Below are 23,000 nucleotides of genomic sequence, written 5' to 3'. Positions count from 1 at the left end.
TATGCACTCACATGTCAAAACAGAAGCACTTGGCTCCACCCCTGGATTTTCTTCAGAAAACATCAAGGGGGAAAAGCAAAATATATTTGCTTTCTATTTTAATTTCTCAGTTGTCCAGTGGATTATATACTCTCCTCTGACCCCTGGAGTGTCCCTCTTATAATTAATGAGTATATCATAACCTGCATGTTTTGAAAATATGAAAACCAGGAAAAGGAGGAGCAGACCTTAGACCTGAGCTTGACAACACTCCGCTATCAAGTGAGAACTATTCTCTTCCCAAGAAACAACCCTTAGGCTTGTTAAAAGTTCACACCAGCCTCCTCTTTCGCTCCCACTTCTCAGGGGAGGTAAGAATACTTCCCTGACAAAAAACCCACCTACTCAAAGGGGTGGTTAATTAACGCTACATAATTAGCCTCACACGAAAATTGCTAGGATTAATGAAGCAGTGCTTGCTAAGTGATTACCAACTCCCGGGGAACCTCTATAGAAATATTTGTGTACAAAAACCATCAACATTTATTAATAACAGAGGCTGTGTAAACTGTCACCATGGTTAATCGATGGATCAACATCTCTAGGTCCTCCGCTGCGTATTTACTGAAAAGTCAAAGAACAGAGAGAGAAAGGAATGAGAATGAGCAAAGGGAGGAAGGGAAAATAAGGTGGAGAAAGGAAGATGAGCAGAAAGAAAGGGTTCAGAGAACAGAACAAGTTGCAACTGAAACCACCAGTCTAGAGGGAACAGTTTTCACTTGACTAGGCCGCGATAATGACTCATCAAAGGATAACAATATCCTTTGCTTAGTTTAGTGTTAAGACACAGACAGTTTCAAGTAACTTTTCAAATACGAGTCACACACGATAAGTCAGTAGAGAGAGTCCTCCAAAAAAGTAAAAACAAATCTACCATATGACCTAGCTATACCATTCCCCACATATTTACCCAAAGGACTCTAAATCAACAAATCCTGAAGACTGATACGTACTGAGGCACTATCCACAATATCTAAGGCATGGACTCAAACTAAGCATCGATCTGTAGAAAAATCAGCAAAGGAAATGTGGTATAAATACAAAATGTCATTTATGGCATTTTATTTCATATGTCATTTATGACATATATTCAACTATGAAGAAGGAAAATTACATAATTTTCAAAAAATAAATGCAACTGAAAATTATCATATAAAGCAAATTAAGTCAGTATCAAAAGGACAAAAACCATGTTTTCTTTCCTTTGTGGTTCCTACATTTTATATAGATACATAAAATCTTGCATGTGTATGACATAAAATAAGTCACCCTGTCTACAGGAATCAGGGGCCTAACAGGAAAAAGAATTGTGGCTTGAGGGGCATGTATGACTAAAGAGCATTAAGTACTTTTATGAGGATGTTCTTAGGAAGTCCAGTACCATGCGTAATAAATATACAACAATTAACGAATGGTTTCTTTAGAAGACAAGATTTTTTCATAGCAAATTTAAGATTAGCTCTTTAAAAGCTAGGAAAGACTATTCTGATAAATGAAAAGTGAATTTCAGAGTGACATTGACATAAAGGGCAAACACAGCCACCTCCAGAGCACACACAGTGTTACATATGTGTTAGATCCTTCCCTCAAATACTGTACAAGATCATGGTCATCACACAACTACCTTGGATTATTTAACACATTAACAAGAAGTCAAAGCACCATTGAATACAATCACCATGATTTTTCCACAGTCCTTTTCAGATGGTCATTACCTGAATCGTAATAGTCAGGTTAAGCTACAACACCAATCGGACCCTGTGTATTAAGCCACAAAGATCAATTCCATGATTCTTGGCCATCACAGATTGATCAAGGTTCAAAGTGAGATCTCTTCTCACCCACTAATAACTCGGGCTGATGTGACAGCCCCTTCACTATATGCAAGTTTGCATACCAGAAGTAAGAGACTTCATAGCTTTACTCCAGCAAAGAAATCAATGCTATTACCTTTGTTTATAAGTGATTGGATAGAGCTATTCAAATAATCCCATGCAAAAACTAGTCGTATATAAATACAATTCCAATAACATGCCCAAACAGTCTATGTCTGGAACTATGTGGAGTAGAACAGTAATGATATTCCAATCATCTAATTGTATCAATGGAATTGCAGTACTAATAATGTTTTTGGTTTTGCTTTAATAAAATGTCTTCAATCAGAGATAGGCACTGTGAGTAAATAATCAGAGAACTAAAAATATCAGTTTGCAACTAACTGAAACTTAACAAAATAATATAAAAGAAAGTCAGAATGTTATCTACCACAATGTAATCTGTTTATAGATTTTTATATAAATAATTGGGGGCTGAGGAGATAAATCATCTCATAAAAGCCTTGGCACTTAACACAAGGCTCAGAGTTCAATTCCCAGAACTGATGTAAATGTCAAGCATGAACAGCAAGCAGCCCGGCTACAATCCTAGTCCTCTGGAGGTAGAAACAGGGAATCCTTGGAGCAAGCTGACTTGATAGCCAATCAAAATTTGTGAGCTCACAGGTCAACAGGAGACCTGGCTTCAATGTATAAGGGGAAGGGCAATCAAGGAAGATACCTAGCATCAACCTGTGGCCTATACATGCACATACTCACACATATTTGTACATCCACATACTGAGGACAGGAATGCACAAAAAGATAATAAAATGATGAGTTATATTAGAGTTAAATGTGTCTGAGATGAGTATTCATGTTTGTCACAGAAAAACAGTACGTGAACAAGAGAAATGCTTACAGTAATGTAAGTTTTCAGGTGGATTTATGGCTGGAAGTCGTGTGAGAAGAGGCCTAAATCTAGATAACTAGAAAAATGGACAACCATAGTGTCCTCTCTCAAATACAGACTATCAGGCTCCATATGCTAAGGCAGAGTGGTTCTCAACCTTCCTAATGCTGTAAATTTTTAATACAGTTCCTTGATGGGTGATGTCAGTCTATATGCTGTGAATATATGTTGCTCTGATTGGTTGATAAATAAAGCTGTTTAGCCAATAGTGACATTGTAGCTGGAGAATTTTCTCTCCAGGTCCTGCCAAGCCCTGGCAGTCCAACAGTCCACTTATAAAATAAACACACAGACACTTATATTGCTTACAAACTGTATGGCCGTAGCAGGCTTCTTGTTATCTAGTTCTTACATCTTAAATTAACCCATTTCCATAAATCTATACCTTACCACATAGCTTGTGGCTTACCAGTATCTTACATGTTGGTACTCATGGCTGCAGCTGGTAGCATCTCTTGATCCAATCAGAGCAACACATTTAACATACAAAACATCCCATAGCAGTGAGGCAGAATAAGGTTAAGTGGGACATTCCAACTAGAGAAAGAGGAAGGAAAAAGAAGAGCAGAGAGACACTACCAGCCACCATCAAGAGAAGCAAGATGTAAAGATACCAGTAAGTCATGAGCCATGTGGCAAAGTATAGATTTATAGAAATGGGTTAAGATGTAAGAGCTAGCTAGTGAGAAGCCTGAGCCATTAGGCCATACAGTTTGTAATTAACATAAGCCTCTATGTGTTTACTTGGGTCTGAGCAGTTGCGGGACCACACTGGACACAGGAATTTTATAATTGGCTGTAGGACCTTGGTGCTGGGCCAGCACAGGAAAACTTTCAGCTACAGTTCCTCATGCTGTGGTAACCCCCAACCATAAAATTATTTTCGTTGCTACTTCATAACTGTAATTCTGATACTGTTATGAATCTTAATGTAAATCTTTTTGGAGATAGAGCTGCCCAAATGGTCGCAATGCACAGGTTGAGAATCACTGCTCTAAAAGCAGTGTCTCATGGCATGTAGGTCACGGGAGGTTATTTCTTTGACTACAATGAAACAGAGTAAAGAGGGGATCTCACCTTTGACATAAACCTCCCATGGATTCTATCCCATAATGTAGCTAGAGTTTTCCTGCCTTGCCCACAGTCTGGACAAATCTCTGTCACCCGCCAGTCCCACAGCCGCTCAGACCCAACCAAGTAAACACAGAGACTTATATTGCTTACAAACTATATGGCCGTGGCAGGCTTCTTGCTAACTGTTCTTACAGCTTAAATGAATCCATTTCCATAAATCTATACCTTGTCACGTGGCTTGTGGCTTACCGGCATCTTCACATGCTGCTGGTCATAGCGGCAGCTGGCAGTGACTCCTTCTGCCTTCCTGTTCTTTCTTTTCTCCTCTCTGTTAGTCCCGCCTATACTTCCTGCCTGGCCACGGGCCAATCAGTGTTTTATTTATTGACCAATCAGTGTGACTTGACATACAGACCATCCCACAGCACCATAATGCTTTGCCAAGCAAACCTTGAAATGACTTGGTGGACTGATGCTTGAGAGGAGACAATAGGGACAATTAGACTAGATGACACTTGGTGGAGACGTGACAGAACACTGATGTCACACCCTTCAGTAGGTCTAAACATCATCTCACACACACACACACACACACACACACACACACACACACACACACACGGGGCTGCAGGGTGGTGCAACTGCTGGAGGTTAGTCTCAGATAAACCTGAGTAGCAAGCACATTATGTGGGGAGAAACATGTATGGAAAGGAGTCAGAACAGATGTGTGGGTCATAGGATCCTAGGTAGATTATGGATTCTATTCTACACAGAGCATAATAAAACACAATGGCGGTTCTTACGTGTTCTTGGTGATTGTGACATGGAAGTAGTTTTACAGATGTGCAGATGTGCACAGTACTAACCCTTCCAAATTCTGCCCTAAGCAGGCTGAGACACTGCAATACCTTTTCAAATGAAGTTGCTTCTGGGACCAGCACAGGGAGCTGAGAGGGACTAACTAGCAGGACTCTAGGCCTTCTAATTGCTTCAACTAAACAACTTGTTTTGGTTGTTCCTTTAATATTTGGTATGTTGACTTTTATTTAAAGAAAAGTGCATATTGCTGATGCTGAGGTAAAATTGTGTCTGACAGCACTGTCTGCCGTTACTTCTTTCTCTTGCCTTCATTGGTTTTGTCAGTTAGAGAAACTACTTTTACTCTATAATATCATTGCTCCATTTTTGTGGTTTCTGTGGTCTCATGACAGAGACCAGAGGCCACCACATGAACTATTTATTATGCCTAGAATTCATTTATGCCCTTTACAAGCAATTCAACACCAACATATGGTCATTACAAAATTCCAAGGAAACCACAAAGGGATAAAAAGTCACATATTTCCAGGTGAGTAGATTTTTAATATACATACAATTTTAAAAGCTGCTCTCTAGCTATTTTATTACATATTTGAAATTAAAGCTTTTTAAAAATAAAGGTCCACTATACTGTATTAATTTCTTAGGCATTCTTTGTCACTTAAGCCATATACACTGTTTAGCTTTTAAATTATAAAAATTGAGGCCAGCCAAAAGTGGCTGACCACAGGCTGAAAGATCTGGAAGGAGGCTGACCTCTCTGGGAAGCCAAAGTCAACAGAAATTCCTCAGTCTGCGGGGCACTAGCAGGTTTTTGAAAGCTTGCCAGATTAATGTGGAAAGATTACATAAAGTAAACAGATTTTGCACTCCCAAGGTGCCCTCCTTTCCATATCACCATTATTTTTTTGAGTAGTCAATTTAAAAATATTTCCCAGTATGTAGTCTATTCTAATTCACAAACACTCATAAAGCTGTATGAGTAAACTTAGAAAAAGAAAAGTCAATTATTTTTCTTTTCATGTCCCTTACTATATATGAAAAAGGGTTAATGGCTAAACATGAAAGAAGCAATAAATATGCTATTCTTACTAAACTTTAAGGGAAAACTAGGAAGTTTTATTGTAGCTTTGTACATAACCAAGAAGTTTAGGAAATTGTGTTTTTGCTTTTGTGGTACTCTGAGGGCCACAGTAAGACCAAGGTGCAAAATAAAACTGAATTAACACCTGAAATTCTGGTTTCACTTTATCTTTCCATTTTCTCAATGACATCACATTAGAACTGATTTCCTATTTCAGCAATTTCATTTCATTTTGAAATCTTGAAGCAATTTGATTTTCTTTGTCATCCCCAGAAATGTCTTCTTCAAATGTCTGTGAAACTTTAAATGTCCCACGTTCACGCTAACATTAAAACACCGAGGCTGGGTGAGATGGTCAGCGGGAAATCACAGTAGCTGCACAGGCTTAACTACCTAAATTCCATCCTCAGATTTCAGTAAAAGGAGATTAAGTCCTGAAAGCTGCCTTCTGACCTCCACCAAGTGCACCACAGCATGTGTGTGCCCTAGCTCACATGCACACACACATCCCATACACTAAAACACACAAAATGGTACTTATTCTTAACTGTCTATACGTGAGCTAGATAATCAACAAACCAGATGATAAATACAGAAAGACATTAAGAGAATATAAGAGTAGTGATTAAGAATAACATATAAAAGATGCTCAGGTTGAACTAATAATTGTATGATTATAATATTACTATGCATTTGAGCTTTCAAAAAAAAAGCAGTTAAATGACAATTATTATTTCTCCATGCACTTTGAGTGATCAATGTACCAATCCACAAAGGATTAATTATTTTATTAATCCTTTAGCACATTGAAGGGAAGGATGAAAAGTCAGCATTGGATTCCCATCAACCTCAGAGGCTTTAAGAGACCACTTCACTACCACAGCTGTGCACCACCTCTGAAGAGCTGCAGGAAGCAACAGCCTGTCCTCTGGTAAGGTAATGTGAGAAGCAAGGAAGGCACAGGTCATGCTAGACAATGACAAGGCCATAACTAACAGTAGGTCTAAGTGATAAGGAGACGGGGACCACACAACCTCAAGAGGAGAGGCTACCCAGCAGTCACTGCTGTCTTCAGCTGAGGCACGGAGCCCACCCAAAGTAACCCAAACCAGGAACAAAGAAAGAGCATTCACCCTCACCTCCCCAATCTCCCATTCAGAGTGGTCATTCCTCAAGGTCTCCTTAGATTAAAAAAAGAAAAACAACTGAAAAGGCAGGATTCCCCAAACCACAGATTTTCTCAGATACTAATAGAAAATTAATTGTACTAGATAGATCATCTTAGGAAACCTAGACACACAGACAAAATGAACCTGAGACACATTCTCTTATACGTAGTTTGCTTAACTCAAATTGATACTAAAAAATGTATTTCAGTAAATATATCACCATCCATACCAAAATTAAATACATGCCAAAACAGAACCGTAATCTAATGAATGGAACCAATGAATTCTTTATGGCAGTCCTATCGTAATTCTGATTCTAATCATTGTCTGATCAGAGGCCTTCAGGATTGTGCTGTTTCATGATACAGAGATGTTATTGGATGCACATTCTGACAATGGTGATGGTCAATTGAAGCATTCTTCCCATTACACACTTTCAAAGGAAGGTTTTATTAATTAGGCAATGGTGAAAGTTTCTTAGAATTCTGGGAATGTGAGACTTAGATTCAAGTGCTCCAAAAACTCTGAGAAACTACTAAGACTTCCAGGTCCCTGTGCATTACATTTTCTTCAGTTATATTACCTGTTTGATAAATCATATTATTTAGGCCACACAATATTGGTATAAATAGGATGCACCTCACACTGTCATTGCCCAAATAGGCAGTGCCTGCAAGAGAGAGCTATAAGCTTGTACTTCTTGATTGGGAGGGCTTGCTGTATTCTTTTAACACATGAAATGTTTATTCACTTTACTTCTTTATTTCTGTAAACAAAGAGTCCTTTTATTTATTTCTTTTTTCTTTTTTTTTTTGTTTTTTTTTTTTTTTTTTGTTTTTTTTTTTTTGTTTTGTTTTGTTTTGTTTTGTTTTTTGAGACATGGCTTTTCTGTGTAGCTTTGGTGCCTGTCCTGGATCTGGCTCTGTAGATCAGGCTGTCCTCGAACTAACAGAGATCTGCCTGGCTCTGCCTTCTGGGTGCTGCAATTAAAGGCTCAGCCAAACAAAGAGTCTTTAAACATTCAAAGTGTATAACATAAATAAAATGATTATGTTTTAGACATGCAAGTGTGGAAATGAAGGTATTTTTCCAAAATTTATCAGTTTGTTTTCAAAAATTTGCCTGAAAAGGATCATTGGGAAAATTTTTTCAGAAGGGCAAGCTTTTCTGTGTCACTTTACCATTTACTCATATTAATTTTCAAAAAGTCTTTTCACCCTTATAACTTTCTCTGCTGGAGTCCAAATTCCCTTTGCTTTGTGATTAATGTCTACATGTATTTAAAACATTGTAATCTTGTCCCATTGGCACTCAAATACCATTTCCATGCCCAAGTTTCCATTGTTTTTTCCAAACAATTTTCAGTTTCCAAAGAAACCTATGATCTAAAAAAAAGTCTGGGAATATTATATTTTAGGATTAGGTCACTCAGTTAGTGATTTCATTTCACATAATGCAAACACTGTTTACCATCCATTTGATAAGGTAATTTCAAATACAAAACTAAATGACAGTGTTCTTCTTTGCTTTCTGTATTGCTGCGATAAAACACTGTAGAGAAGCAACTTTGAGGAGGACAGGGCATATTTCTTCTTATATTTCCAGGTTATAGTTCATCAATGAGGGAAGTCAAGGCAAGAAGGACCGCAAACAGGAATCTGGAGACAGAATACCTCAAGGAGCATTCCATATGGGCTTGCTGCCTCGCTGCCGATGGTAGCTCAGCTTGCTTGCTTCTTTTTCCTTTGTTTAGCTTGCTTTCTTACACAACTGGGGCCACCTACCTGTCCAGTGTTGGGTGCCAGCCACAGTGGGTTAGGACATCACATATAAATCACTAACCAAGAAAATACCCCCACAGACATGCCCACCAGCCAACCTGATGGAGACAACTCCTCAACTGAGCTTTCCTCTTCCCAGATGACTCTAGTTTGTGCTAAATTGAGGTGGAGGGATTATAGCAAACATGTATGACCTAACAAAAAACTCTTATCTATTCAACTGGTTTTAAACATTGTATTTCCTATGAATTTGTTATTTCATGAACTGTATTTACTAACTGACGATAAATGATCAATCTTTTATAACTAGGAAGCTGGGTTATTTTCGGATAATGATAGAACTCTTGGATCACAACTTAAAGATTAACTATAAATGGAGCATGTAATGGAATTATACAGAGAACATTTTATAATTTTCCTTTTAAAAAAAGTTGAAAATCTTCAAATAAAAACTAGAACAAGCTGGGCAATGGTGGTGCTCACCTTTAATCCCAGCACTCCGGAGGCAGAGGCAGGCAGAACTCTGTGAGTTCCAGGCCAGCCTGGTCTACAGAGAGAGTTCCAGAACAGTCTCCAAACTACATAGAGACCCTGTCTTAAAAAAAAAAAAAAACTTAAAACAATCCACTTTATTTCTTAAAAATATTTGAATATGTAAGAAGTTGGAGAGGGACTCATTGTCCTACTAAAACTGGTCATACTTCAGTAAAAGTCATGCCAACAAAGCCATACTTTCCCTCTAAATGATTTGAAACAGATTTGAAAGAGAATCCTTTGGCATTTGAAGAGAGCTCCTTTGCAAGGCAAACCTCCAAATATAATTTTCATTTTGTACAATGCAGCAAAATTTAAAATACTTGGAAACAATTTAACTTAAATAGCTTGATTGCTTATAAGCAAAGATATCCAAAGGACAGCTTTCCAGGCTGAGATGAGTCATACACCGCTAGCTTGATCTATTTGAAGTATTAGTCATGCCTCCATCAATGCAGAAATATAAAGATGCTGTCTTTTCTTCATTGAATTCAAAATGTATACACACTCATGAGGCTGAATGGTCCTTTATTAAATGTCCTAAATTCATAGACAAGTTCAAATAATTACATCTAAAATATTACCAATTCCCTATGATTATTTAAAGAATAAGAGTTTTAAGGGATTTCAAAATCTCCATGATTTAAAGAGAATCTTTGAAATGAATGTGTAACAAGAAAATTTTAAAGATAGGATAAACAACCAGATAAACAGAATTCCACATGCTGATGTTATATAAATAGCACTCAACAATCAAAACCACTGCAGCTGTAAGGAACAATACTGTACTATAAGCAGATTTTAAACCTTAATGAAAATGTGTCCCAGTGAAAAATTATTTCACTTACAATGCATAGTTTGTAAGACTTCCATGCTGTACATGTTGATGGCCTATTTATCATAAAGGGAAGCAACTCCTCTGCTGTACTTTATACATTAGAATTCACAGTATTTGTTTGAATTGTGTTTTGCTCATTCAGAATTTCAACCATATCCACATAGAAATAATAGAAACTTTTCCTAAAATTCTCAACAGAATTCCTTGCTTGTTTGGGTTGTTTGTGTGCTTGTTTTTGTTTTTTTTTCTTACAGGGCTACATTCACTAAAGAAAGAATTTCACACACAACATATTACAGTCAAGTACTCAGCATACACGTAGCCTTGAAATAAATATTTGTACGTCAATAAATAACTAAGGAAAGAATGTTTCTAAACCAATGGTATTACTCTTTTACACACACACACACACACACACACACACACACACACACACACACACACGAAGCAAGATGGCAGCTGATGCCCCAGCTGCAGCCTGCCTAACATCTTAGGTGTTATCACTTTTCCTAGTGTCTACTCGATATTCCTAGTAAGAACAATCAGTAAAGTGTCGTCCAGCCTTTTCTATAGACACTAAAAGACAAAAGGCAGCACCAACAATGAAGACATATGGACCAGGGGCATGGAGAGATGGTTCAGTGGTTAAGAGCACTGACTCCTCTTCAAGAGTACTGGGGTTCAGTTCCCAGGACCCACAAGGCAACTCATAGTTATCTGTAACTCCAGTTCCACGGGACCCAACACCAATGCAAACCACCAATGTAGGTAAAATCAAAACAAAACAAAAAAAAAGAAAACATATGGACCAATAGGCAGATTCAGTTTAACACTGGGTGTTAGCTTTATCTTGCACCTAAATCATCATGTCTATTATTGTGCACAATTATAAAAATATTATAAAATGTGTTAATCACATTAGAAGAATATTTTATTACAATCATAAATCTCTGAACTATATGAGTTTCAATAAAAAAAATACCCTCTGTTTTGAACCACCAAAAGGAGAATATTGACAGAGAAAAAAAATACTAACACTTGTTAATGTTCTAACATAACGTGAAAAATGTGCTAAGTATCGATAGGTACAATCTCATTGAATACAACTCTATTATCGCAGGTGTAATTCCCAGCTTCTTAATGAGTCAAGTTTAGTTACTTGTCAAAGATGACTGAGTCATTCTATAAACTCAGCTCCATGCACATCAAACTTCTGCTTTCACTTCAATGAAGCAACAAATCTAGACATTTTAATGTATCTCTAATATTAATTAAAGAAAATATACCTCTGATACATTAAAAATACATTGGGAAACTGAATTGAGAACTTTTCATATTGATAGAAACTAAAATACTCAATCATTAGTCTCATTCCTTATTTTTATACTCAATATAATTTTTTCTTATATCCTGAGAAATAAGCATTACAAAGTATTACAAATGTAAAAATAAATTAAATTAAAAATATATTAGTGATATCATTTTCAGGTCAAAGGACAGATGAAAAGATAGCTAAAAGATTATGATCTTTTGGATTCATAATCTGAAAGCCTAGCACATGTTATTTTTAAAAAGAGGGTGTGTGTGTGTGTGTGTGTGTGTGTGTAATTTTTGGGGAAGGTGCATGTGTATATGTGCATGTAGAGGTCAGAGGTCAACCTCAGATGTTATTCATCAAGACAGTCATCCATCTTTTTATTTTTTTGACAAAGCATCTCTCATTGGCATGTAAACTTTCCACGTAGGTTAGGAATCGTTAGATCTCCACTTCCCCAGTTCTTGATTTAAAACCCCCCCAAACCCAGCTTTTTATTAGGGTTCCTGGGGATTTAATTCAGGTCATATGTGGCAAATATTTTACTGACTGAGCTATCTCCAAACCCCAGGAAATTTGTTTTTTAATTACACTAATTCTTGATTCAAGAGCCAGTTGACTTTTATAGGCAATACAGACCAAGTTAATTCTAAAAGAAACTGTATTTCACAAAATAACTATCTCAAAAAATGACTAACAATATAATCCCTTAAACTGAGAAATACAATAAATTAAAGGATGCATGGAGCTCAACCATTAGGGAAAACGCCTACCTTAATTTCTGAGGCAACATAATTTTAATACATTTATCTGCAGCAGTCACAAAGACCTATTGAATCGCATGCTGCCTGCCTTATATGTGCAAGCCTGACATGAAGGCACACTTCACTTACTTTTCAAGTCTCTCAGTATCATGAACCATTTGCTTATAAAAACCACACTGCAAGATTTTCTTTCATAAACACTGCATATGTGAAGTATTTCCTAAATTGGTAAATTTCTAAAATTGAAAAAAGGAAAAAAAATCAGCATTTATGGGCTAGCATTTTTCATTTTTTCATAATTTTCTGCCATTATAATATGTATAGTTCCTAATTTAGAGTTAAAATACAAGTAAGCATTATTTTGTGTGTGTGTTATCAAGCTCTGCAAGGAAAGTTTTTTGGAAATGCTATGACTATAGCAAGATGTTGAAGAGATGCACAGAGATATGAGCAGAGAAACGTACAATTTTATTATCATTATCTTCTAGATGGTAATACCTAACAAGTCATGGTTACCGTTCATATGTCCACATAAAAATGGTGGAATAATAATACTAAGTAAGTTGCCTGTATTCCTCTTGTTCTTTTCAAAGCATTATTAGAATGCCCTGGAGATCAGTCTCTGACATCAACAATACATTAATGAAATAGGAAAGGTTATGAGTGGTATTCATCTTCTCATAGAAGAGAAAGTAGAAGGTGACTGCTTTTCCAAAGTGACTCATCAGTATTTCTTGACTGCAATTAATATCTTTCATTTTTAGAACTTTATTCTTTCATTCACTTATAGTTCATTTCAACCTGCAGTCACCAATTGAAACTGTAGACTGAGCTACAATTTCAAAAGCCCAGTCTTGTTACTCAACTCAAAATCTGCCAAAGAAGGAGAAGAAAATATAAGTGGAAGAATCTCACAGCATGGCAATTAAGTGCTAGAACAAAACTACAGTATTTGCAAAGTGCTGTGGTATTCAGCCAAAGACAGGCAAACTTCAAGATCTGTTTCCTCAAGGAAAGATGGATGCACTCTATCTTCTGCTGAAGAAGGTTCAATGATAGCAATAATTCACAAAATACTCAAGACCCAAGGAGTAAAGAAGAGAAAAGGTGGGTCAAAAAGTAATGTAAGGGCAACCCGGACAAGAGAAGAATTAAGGTGCCCAAGATGAAAATCCCTCAAGATTACAAATATGTGCGAACATACACACACACACACACACACACACACACACAAAGAGGGAGTCTAGAGTTTACCCAGGCACATTGTGACTCTTCCCTTGGGAGCTGGGATATTCAGTATTAGCATAGCCAGTCTAGAAAAACAAATGGGTAAGTGTGTGCAGATTTCCTGGAATCTATACAGGGACCCTGACTTCCCTTCACATAAGTAGAGCCATTGATGTCAGCAGCAAACAAAGATTCCTTTAAGGCTTCTTATATGACTTGGACATCCAAACTATTTTAATGCTGTCATTTTAAATGAAGTACTGACATAAGATCTGAGGCCAAATGTCCATCCTAACTATATAGTCCAGAGTCATCTTCAGTAATAAAGCATATTACTGAAAATGTGAAAATGATTTTGTGAATAGCTGCCAATCTGTTCCCAGAATTCCATGCAAAGATCAGGTGAATACCAATATTAAGTGTGTGTGTGTGTGTGTGTGTGTGATATAGTTTTAGAAATCCAATGCTGTCTAAACTGTCAAATCACTGTTTTCAAAAAGTCATTTTTTAAAATTAGTCTCATGATTTCAAAAAGAAAAAAACAAATAAAAAAAACAGGAGTGAATGATAGCTAACGTTCTAAGCAGATGTGACTCCCAACTATGTCAAAAATAACTTTAAATAGTAATGTTCTTAAATGTACTCAGATGAGATGCTCAGTGATACACCAGTGCAGGAAATCTGCTGTGTGTCTAGTTTCTAATTGTTGGTATCACAAGAAAGGGGAACAATTTCTGCATGTGGGTGAATTACATTTATTTTTTTAAACACCTCTCCCAGAGTAGACATCCACTGTTGAGAGTCTACTCTTTGCTCAGTACTAACTCCTTTTTGTTTTTAAGCAAAGTGGGCACATTCACAGTAGTAACTGTCATACTTTTGTCATGAACATCAGTACCATGCAAAACAGTCTGGAGTTGTGTCTGCTAAGTTTGGAGAATCCCCTGACAAATTTTGTGCCGCTTCTACGATGCAATCTGGGTAGATCCGCTCAGGACTGACCTTCGTCACTACATACACAATGAATGTGGTGGAGACACTGTTGTATTAATTCTCTTTACATCTTCAGCAGAGTCGAACACTTTCTTCCATAGAAAGTATGATTGTCAAATAATGTAAGCTTAGGTGAAAGTTTTAAAACCTCCTCTTATAAACTAGAATTACAAGTTATCGCATAAAATGAAGAAATCTTGAATTAAATATGAGCAGCAATTCAGTATGTAATTATTAACCTAAATCTCTGGGTGCAGTTATATGATTTACTTGAAATAATATTAAACAAATCATTCTTAGCATAGTATTTTATGTCACTTATATAAAATATTTAAGAGTTAATATACTTTACATAAAGGGTACAGAATTAAGAGTCTAAATTTTCATTCTTTTCTACAATGCACCCTAAATAAAAAAGCCTTCTTTGAATAAGACCAGGAAGGTTATGATACATATTTTAAAGAATTACTTATAAATGCATCAACCACAACGTGTCACAGTGAACTACTTCTCCTGGCCTTCCTAACTCCAAGCACCTGGACGATTAAAAAGCATAAATTTAGACTACAAAGAACCATAACTGTGCAATTTTATTGATACAGCATAAAAAACTGCTCTACTATATAAACTTAGTGGTTTGGCTCCATAAAGATCATAAAATTCCAAGATAAACATGTATTTGCCAATGCAAGTTATTTCCTTCTCATTTCTACAGCTGATCAGCAATAAGAAATATGTATTTTACATATGCTTCATAATACAGTGCCTACAACCCACTCATGTACAAATGAAATATATGTCTCCTGTAGCCTCGACACATCCGGCACTGTCTTCACCCACAGCCCATGCTTGCCACCAGCCACATCCCTGAAACAACTTTTTCTTCTGCCACTTTTCATTTGAAAACAGGCTGCAAAACTGGATTGATTCTCTGCTTTCAGTAGGATCAGGGGTGAAGTTGACTAGCAAATTTGAACAATGGCGGAAATACATTTACAATTCCCATTTAAACAACGAGGAGACACACACCAAGCTCAGTTTCTGATGATGTTCACTGTTTCCTTAGTGAGCTGGTGGCGTCAGTTTCTGTGTGTACTGTAGTTCTTATTCCAGGGGACACTAATTAGTTTTAAATGGTGTTAAATACCATCCCTGCAGTTGTAAGTGCTTCTCTGGGATTTTTTACTAGAGAAGAGAACTCCTGTAATTTAAAACTACTTTGTTTTCTTCAGTCACCGCTGTTAGCCAAACACTGACCTGTGGAAATCTGAAAAGGTTCCACCTCTTCTCCTTGCCATGAGCCTGCTTTTATTTTCATTTTTTTTTTTGGGGGGGGGGTGCTGGTGTCATTGCTTTTCCATAATTCCCATCCCCCAAATTGCAGCCAGCAGAGAAACAGCACTAAGCTGTCGAGGCTCCTCTACCCCTCCCCTTTCCCCTTGCTGGCTCCACTCTCCTACAAAGCCTTGGCTACCCCTAAAGAAAATTCTCCAACAACGTGTCGATTTTATATTGGCCACAAAGGCAACTTCTGTTGGGGGAGGGAGAGGAAAGGGGGCCTGGAGCTTGGCTGTCCCTTTCCACAGACTGGGATCTTTGTGGTGATCGGAAAACATTTCCTGCATAAGAAATCAACACACTCACTGGTTTGCAGGGCTGGAAGACAAGGAAGAGTATGTACTGGCTCTGTCCTTTAAGGAACGGAGCAGAGCCATTAACCTTCCAAGCAAAAGTCATTTTCCCAAACTATGCCTTGCTTTCTTACATTATTAAAAAAAAAAAAATCCACAATCTTAAATCTTTGGCTAGCTCCCCCACTGAGGATGGGCGAACGCTACAAGTCACGGTGATACTTGGGAGTCTTCCTCTGCATTTCCGTTGCACTGTTTTGTTTTCCCTACTTAGCTCATTTCTGAGTCTCTCTCTCTCTCTCTCTCTCTCTCTCTCTCTCTCTCTCTCTCTCTCTCTCTCTCTCTCTGAATATATCAACAAAGGACCAAGAAAGTATGAGAAAAGACTTGCAAGAAGCACCTCGCGTAGTTCAGAATCTGCATGTGCCTTAATTGCCGCCACCCCCTCCCTTCTGCTGCTGACTTCAGAGGCAGAGACCCAGGGAGCTGTGGCTTCCAATGTGTTTCTCTCGCCTGGCCAAACACCACGCACAGGGATTTATTTATTGTGCAAAACACTCTGCACAAAAACAAGGAGCTGGGTGAAAATGGTCTCTCTTGACTTCGGAGACAGGCAGTCTCCAAGTCCACACAGGCTTTCTGTTGAGTGGTTCCTGGAGTCACAGGGAGAGGAGAGAGGCTAAGAAACAGGTGAGAGGAAGGAAGGGAAGAGGACATTTGCTGATCAGGAGGAAGTCTGCATACGCATTTCACATTAGGAGAATGTGTAGATTTCCTAGGCTGCAAGCCTGAATAAAAGCACACTTTTTCCTCCTTACCAACCCCCAACACCAACTGGCTTCATTCCTGTATCTCTCTTCTGAATATTCTACCGATACTTCTGGAGCACGTTGCTGAGCTGCCCATCTAGGCTCGTCTCTAATGCCATGAAGGCTAAACCTAGCTTAAGAGCCCTTCCACAGTGAAGACCACAAATCAAATCACTTCAAAGTTGACAGAATAAAGGAGCCACTATTTAGGCTTAAGTAGTGAACCAGCAAGGGTTACTTCCATGCAAAGCCTCCCCCACCTGCCAGCCCCCATTCCCCCCTTTCTCTGGGCACTTACCTTCTTTGGGTGGTCTTTTGGCCTCCCTGGTCAGATTGCAGACTTGAGTAGTCTGCAGCTCCTGAGTCAGGCAGCCCTCTGTCTGCTCATTCAGGGGTAACACGACGTTCTTCAACAAAACCAGCGACTGGTCATCAATCCCCCACTCTCCCAAATGCTGAGGGCAGGTGCACTTTGTGTACATGATTCCACAGGACTCTGTTCTCCCATTTTCCGATTTTAAGCAACTCTCCAACCAAGTGCATAAGACATGGCAACCAAACTGGCTTGGGCTCACCTTGTTCAGTACCAAAAACTCAAAAAAAGATTTCTGATCTTCTTCGCCCTTTTTCTGTAATCCCGGAAAATCAGTTGGAAATACCCGACGTATCTGAATAAAATTTTTATCATACTGTAGAAAAACAAAAGCATTCTTGGAACTGCAGAGTTGCATTATAGAATGGTTCTTTCTCAAAAGATCCTTTATTTTTTCATGGGAAAAATGATCAAACTGATAAGCCAGAAGGGAAAAGTTAGAGCAGCTAAGGTCCTTTTTGGAAAATTTCAGGTAAATGCTATATTTGGTTGGATCTGGATTTTCCAGCGTCCAAGTGCAGTTTGTAAAGTTTTTGGGAAACATTTCACTTACAGAATAGGATCCATAAATGACTCCCTTCACCAAAGTTGAACACCAGAAGTCTTGGGCAGCATTAAATCCAAACATAACCAGGAGATAGGTGGAAAATATATAAATCAGCAGGGTACGAACAGCCTTCATCCTATGTCATTTGGCCTGTAAAAATGGCAGCGGAAGTGAAATGCAAGCAGAGGACCACAGGCATTGAGAAAACAAAACCCTTCCAATATTGCAGCCAGCTGTTTTCAAGATTTCCGTAAAAAGCCCTTTTTAAAAGAAGGGCAGGTGATTTTTATTTTATAACGCTGGGAAATTATCAGTTGCTGTGTGAACAGCGCCCTCACGTGGTTACTGGTGATGGACAAATTCTCAACATTTCAATTTAAAAATAACATTTAATAGATTATTAATAGTTATGTCCTAATTTATCCACCAGGATTTCCTGCACATCCATTATCATTCTATCAAGTGAAGTGGGAAAATGTGTTTTTTTCCTGAGTAACCTACATGTCAATTGCTGAGATACTGACTCAAGATACCCAACCTTTCCTCTCCCTCATCTGCTGCCTGCAGTAAACACCACCACACAGAATCTAATCTGATAATCTGGAAGCAGCTGTCATCACATTATTTCTTTTCTCTTAAATGTGAAAAGTAATCATGATAAATTATAGCCAGCACTTTAAAGCACAAATGATCATTTGCTCCAGATGGAACATTGTCTCCCAAATGCCCCTACTTGCCTTTGCAGGGGGCCACCATGAGAACTGATGAGAAATTCCTGTGCAAAAACGTGGGCACTCCTGTGGATTCATAGGATTTTAAAGCCATCATCTGGGAAAGAGCATGGATGGGTAGATACACAGGAAAGTCTTGATGTTCAGCATCACCACTGAGTACCAGATTTGAGGCAGTCATTTCATAGGACATGCCCTCCTGGGATGCATAAAGTGGATCACTGTATTAGTATCTGTATCCAAAGGCGATGTCAGGGGGGGAAAAAATCCCAGAACTGCAGTAACTGAGCTTGCTTCAGTTTTTTGGATTTTCTTTTTAAACTGTGGTTGTTTTATCTAATATTATCTGTTGTAAATGAGGATTTACACATGGTAGATGAAAAAAAATTAGCATCTTTTTTCCCCCTACTTGATTTCAATTACTGAATTTCTGCCTTTCAAACAAGTGCTCCAGAGCTCTTCTTTTTTATTTATTTCTACCCACAACCAAAGCATCCTTAATTATATTTACCTCTATAAGTTGTTATCCAAAAATAACTTAAATATTTTTCAGCTTTAACCTTTAAGAATATTTCTCAGAATAAATGACAGTGCTTTTTTTTTTTTTTTTTCTCTCTCTCTCTCCAGCCTTTGAGCTGATTAAAGTGATGTCAACTTAATTTTAAAAGGCTTTCGGCTGAAGTCTCTTCCACTGTTCTCTACGCACAGATATTCAGACAGACATATAGACAGTTAAGAGTTTTCATGCCTTCTCTGTCTGGACCTCTTTGAACCAAAGCATAAAACCTTCTTTACCATTGCATAACACACCAACGCATGCACTCCCAATCCGGTGGCCAGAGTCCCTGAACAGATCTGCATTTTACAGATTATGATTCACATACTATGTCTTGAGAGAGGCTAAACAGCCCCGAGTGTAAATCTCTATACAGCAGCAGTTTAAAATAACACCAGAGCTGATAGGACTACCGGAATAGCGTTTTCTCTTTCAAACACACAGCTCAATGAGTAATGCCTTTTCCAGTCGAAATAAATAAATAAAGGCAATGATCTTTTAGAGCTTAAAAATGTGTGCTTTTACAAAAATCTGGAAACAATGTCATCCGTGTGTGTGTGTGTGTGTGTGTGTGTGTGTGTGTGTGTGTGTGTGCTGTAGCACTTTGCAGGCAATGCAGGTCTGCGCAGTGTTCTTCAGGATAGTGTAGGCGTTGAAAGCCAATGTGACAGTAAGTGTCTAAATTAGGAATTCCAACCATGAAAGGGGGCTTCATTTTATAATCAGGAACTCAAAAGGAGGTCGTATTTCTTTTCCTTATAAAATCGATACTTCTGCTTCCATTTATTTGACAATGAATGTCTGCAATACTGTGCTTATCAGTGATCGGAAAGTGGGAAACAGCTGCTGGCACATCTCTCCTGAGCAGGCACCCTTCCTGCAACGCTCTTTATTTTTAATCAGCCTTGGTGTGCGAAGTCTTGATTTTTTTTTTCCCTCTAAATAATAATAAATATGAATCATTGAACTGCTGCTCCCCCCCCCCACCTCCACTGCAGGGCCTGTTCAAACAAATGTCTGTCTGTCTGTCTAAGGAAAATAATGGGCCAGGGGTTTGGCTAAGGGATGGTCACCGAGGTTTCCAGGACGTTGTATTTATTTATTTATTTATTTATTTATGTGGCTCTTGCTGAGAGGTAAACCAGCACTGAGTTTAGCTATTCTCAAAACTGATCTTCTGGGCGACACTTGAGTTTAGCCGAACATAGACGGCGCCATCACTCCACTGATTTTTTCCCCCACTAGAAGACCCTTTCCTACTCTATCATAACTTCCTTTTAACCTACCCCACCACCACCACCACCACCACCGCTAAAATTATCTCAATCACGCACGAGTTACTAGATTTTCTGGGTCTCTCTCCCTATTCCTTTCTATCCAGCACACCTCTTCAAAACCAGACTTCTCTTAACTTTTCAACTGCGGCGTTTAAGTAAGCTCAGAATCTCTCCATCCACCAGCAACAGCCCTGACTTCCCTCCCCCCAAAACTGAGCCCAAGCCTCTCCAGGGCGACCCCAGAAGGCAGAGGTGACCCCTAGGCCCCCTTCCTTACCTTCCACTCCGAAAGCTCCGGGAGGCTTTTGATCTAAGACACCAGCACAGGCACACGTCCCAACAACAGTGACGGAGAGACTCCCCTTCGGTCCCAATCACCGTTGCCCATTTTTCCCTCGGCTCAGCTTCAAATATCAGGATTTATTATTGGGGAAAAAAATGCACGCATAAGAGAAGCAAAAAAAGGGGGGAGATTAAAAAAAAAAGGAGGGGGGGTACCCAGTGGCCAGAGCCTTGCGCCTTATCCAAGTGAATGAAGCCTCCAAAGGAGAGGCGGGGAGAGGCCCCCTGAAGGGAGACTCGACAGAAACAACAAACAAAAACAAAAACAAAAAAAAAACCAAACAAAAAAAAAATGGAAGTGGATTAAGAGCGCAGATGTGTTTTCCCAAACCCACCACCCGCCCCAACAAACGGATTGGCCAAGGAGCCCAAAAAGCGCTGAGAAGTGGCCGCCGCGGGCGGCCGAGGCGGCGGGCTGGGCGGCGGGCTGATGGCAGGAGTGCTCCCGGCCGGTGGCGAGGCTGGAACTGGAGCCCGGCTGCTCGGTGCGCCCTTCTCCCTGGCCCTCCTCCCCGCCAGGTACTGATGATGGACGGAGCGCAGCGGAGGAGCTGGGGCGAAAATCCTGGGCTGCCAGGCGACGTCGGAAAGCTGTTTGAATGCCCGGCGAGGAGGGAGGCGCGCGAGGGCGCGATATAGTAAAGCTGGGTGGCGGGCGTGCGCGCCGGCGCGCGGCGCTCGCTCTCCCCGGGGCTGCGCGCGATGGGGGCCGCGCGCTCCTCGGCGCGCACCCTCCGCCCGGCAAACCTCCCCCCCCTCCCGCCGCCCCAGGCGCGTGCTCGTGGGGGCGCGCGCCCGTCCCCGGCGGAGCGCTGCGCTGGGGCTGGAGTCCGGCCTCCCTTCTCCCCCCCCACCCCCCCACCCCCGACTCCCCACCCCCTCCACGGACGGGGCGCGGGAGCGAGGAGGGCGGGAGCGGGCTTCCCGGGGCTCCCAGCCGTGCCTGCGCGCCCCGCTACTCGAAACCCGAGCACGTCCGGAAAACCGGTCTTTTCTTCGTCTGGGAGGTTTTCTCATCCTCAGTTCCCACCGCTTGAGGCTTGGTGGCCACCAACTGTAGGAGAAAGTCCCCAGGAGGAGAGGCAGGGGGGCGCGGAGGACGGGAAGGCGACTCGGAGGGGTAGGAAGGAAACTGCCGGACTCGATCGTCCTTCTCTTTCGGCCTTTCAGTGCGGACCTGACGCAGCGGGGGAGCTGTCATTCAGCACCGGGATTTAGCATTGATCCAGTCTGCAGCTGAGGGGCCACCTCTCACCTCCCGCTGCCGCTTGCTTCTGGCTAGTCGCTGGAACAATAGTTGGGTTTTTTTTGTTGTTGTTGTTTGGTTTTGTTTTTGTTTTTGATCAGAGCCAGACTGCAATTAGCATCTTATTTGTTCAGGCTCGAAACAGGCTTTGTCAGGACCACTGTGCGGGCTACCGAGGTCAGGCTTCCTGCACTGCCTCCTGCATGGCGATGGGGCAATAGTGCGGGTTCTAAACTTTTGATTCGTTCTGCCTTCTTTAATGCATTTATTCCTTGTCAAGTTTCCCCTCGTAGCAAGTTTGGGTAAGTGATGGGAAGAAATGAGGAAAAGCTACAGTTGCTGTCCATAGAGAAGGGGGAAAGAGGATGTCTACACGCCTCCACCGTTTTATTTACGTGTTGTTTATTTTGCCTCCTGTACAGACAACTGAAGAAGTATCTGGTAGGCTTCAGATGCAGGCTGCAACTGGTCATTCGCCATCTAATTTTGTCTCTACTTGTAGACGCGGTTGGTGGTTTGCAAAACAAGTGTTTGAATAGTGTGGTGACGGGGTGGGAGGAGACATAATAGGCCATGCATTTGAGCAGCGGAGCCTTCCTAAGGGTGAGTTGCCTGAGCGCCAGGTGAAGTTGAATGAAGCAATTTTCCATCATTTGCTCTACTCTCTCATTTGCATTTTTTTATTCCTCCTCTTGTTCATCTCCCCTGGGGCAACTGCATCGCCAAGAACACGGTTTTCAAAGGAGGGCTATCATGAGAACAGGAAGGTGCTGATGATCGCTTATGCACCAGAATTGTTTGAAATATTAAAATTAGCCCTTTGGCTCTTTACATCTTAATGCATATTAATAGAATGACCCTCTTCGAGGCTCTTTCTTTTAGGACAAGAATTGAAGGAACCCCCTGTAAAGGAAACAGTTAATCACTCTCCAGCCGGCTTCAACTATGTTCCCAGGAACAAATCACCAGGGAGAGCAGCCTGGGTGGCATTTTGGTTTTGTGTCATTTTTAGTTCGTTACAATGCTTTTATTCATTTAAGGGAATGTGAAAAGAAAATGAGTCT

The 23,000-nt window shown here is 40.0% G+C and overlaps 1 protein-coding gene across 3 annotated transcripts in view; it reads right to left on the bottom strand.

Moving 5' to 3' along the window:
* The window catches only part of Adgrb3 (adhesion G protein-coupled receptor B3), a 738,549-nt gene extending 717,241 nt beyond the window's left edge, over positions 1-21,308 (bottom strand). Inside the window, exons 1-2 of one of the 3 annotated variants that reach the window (XM_028868115.2) lie at positions 20,626-21,308; positions 17,163-17,934 (exon numbers count right to left, since the gene is read on the bottom strand). In XM_028868115.2, coding sequence (XP_028723948.1) covers positions 17,163-17,919 — 757 coding nt within the window. In that variant the 5' untranslated portion in view covers positions 17,920-17,934; positions 20,626-21,308. The remainder of the gene's footprint in view (positions 1-17,162; positions 17,935-20,625) is intronic. The other 2 variants (XM_028868116.2, XM_028868112.1) reach the window with 2 other exon arrangements.
* Between the last annotated feature and the right edge of the window lie 1,692 nt (positions 21,309-23,000).

The sequence above is a fragment of the Peromyscus leucopus genome, chromosome 16_21 (assembly GCF_004664715.2).
Source record: "Peromyscus leucopus breed LL Stock chromosome 16_21, UCI_PerLeu_2.1, whole genome shotgun sequence".
Lineage (NCBI taxonomy): Eukaryota > Metazoa > Chordata > Mammalia > Rodentia > Cricetidae > Peromyscus > Peromyscus leucopus.
This window is presented reverse-complemented; position numbering and strand designations above follow the sequence as displayed.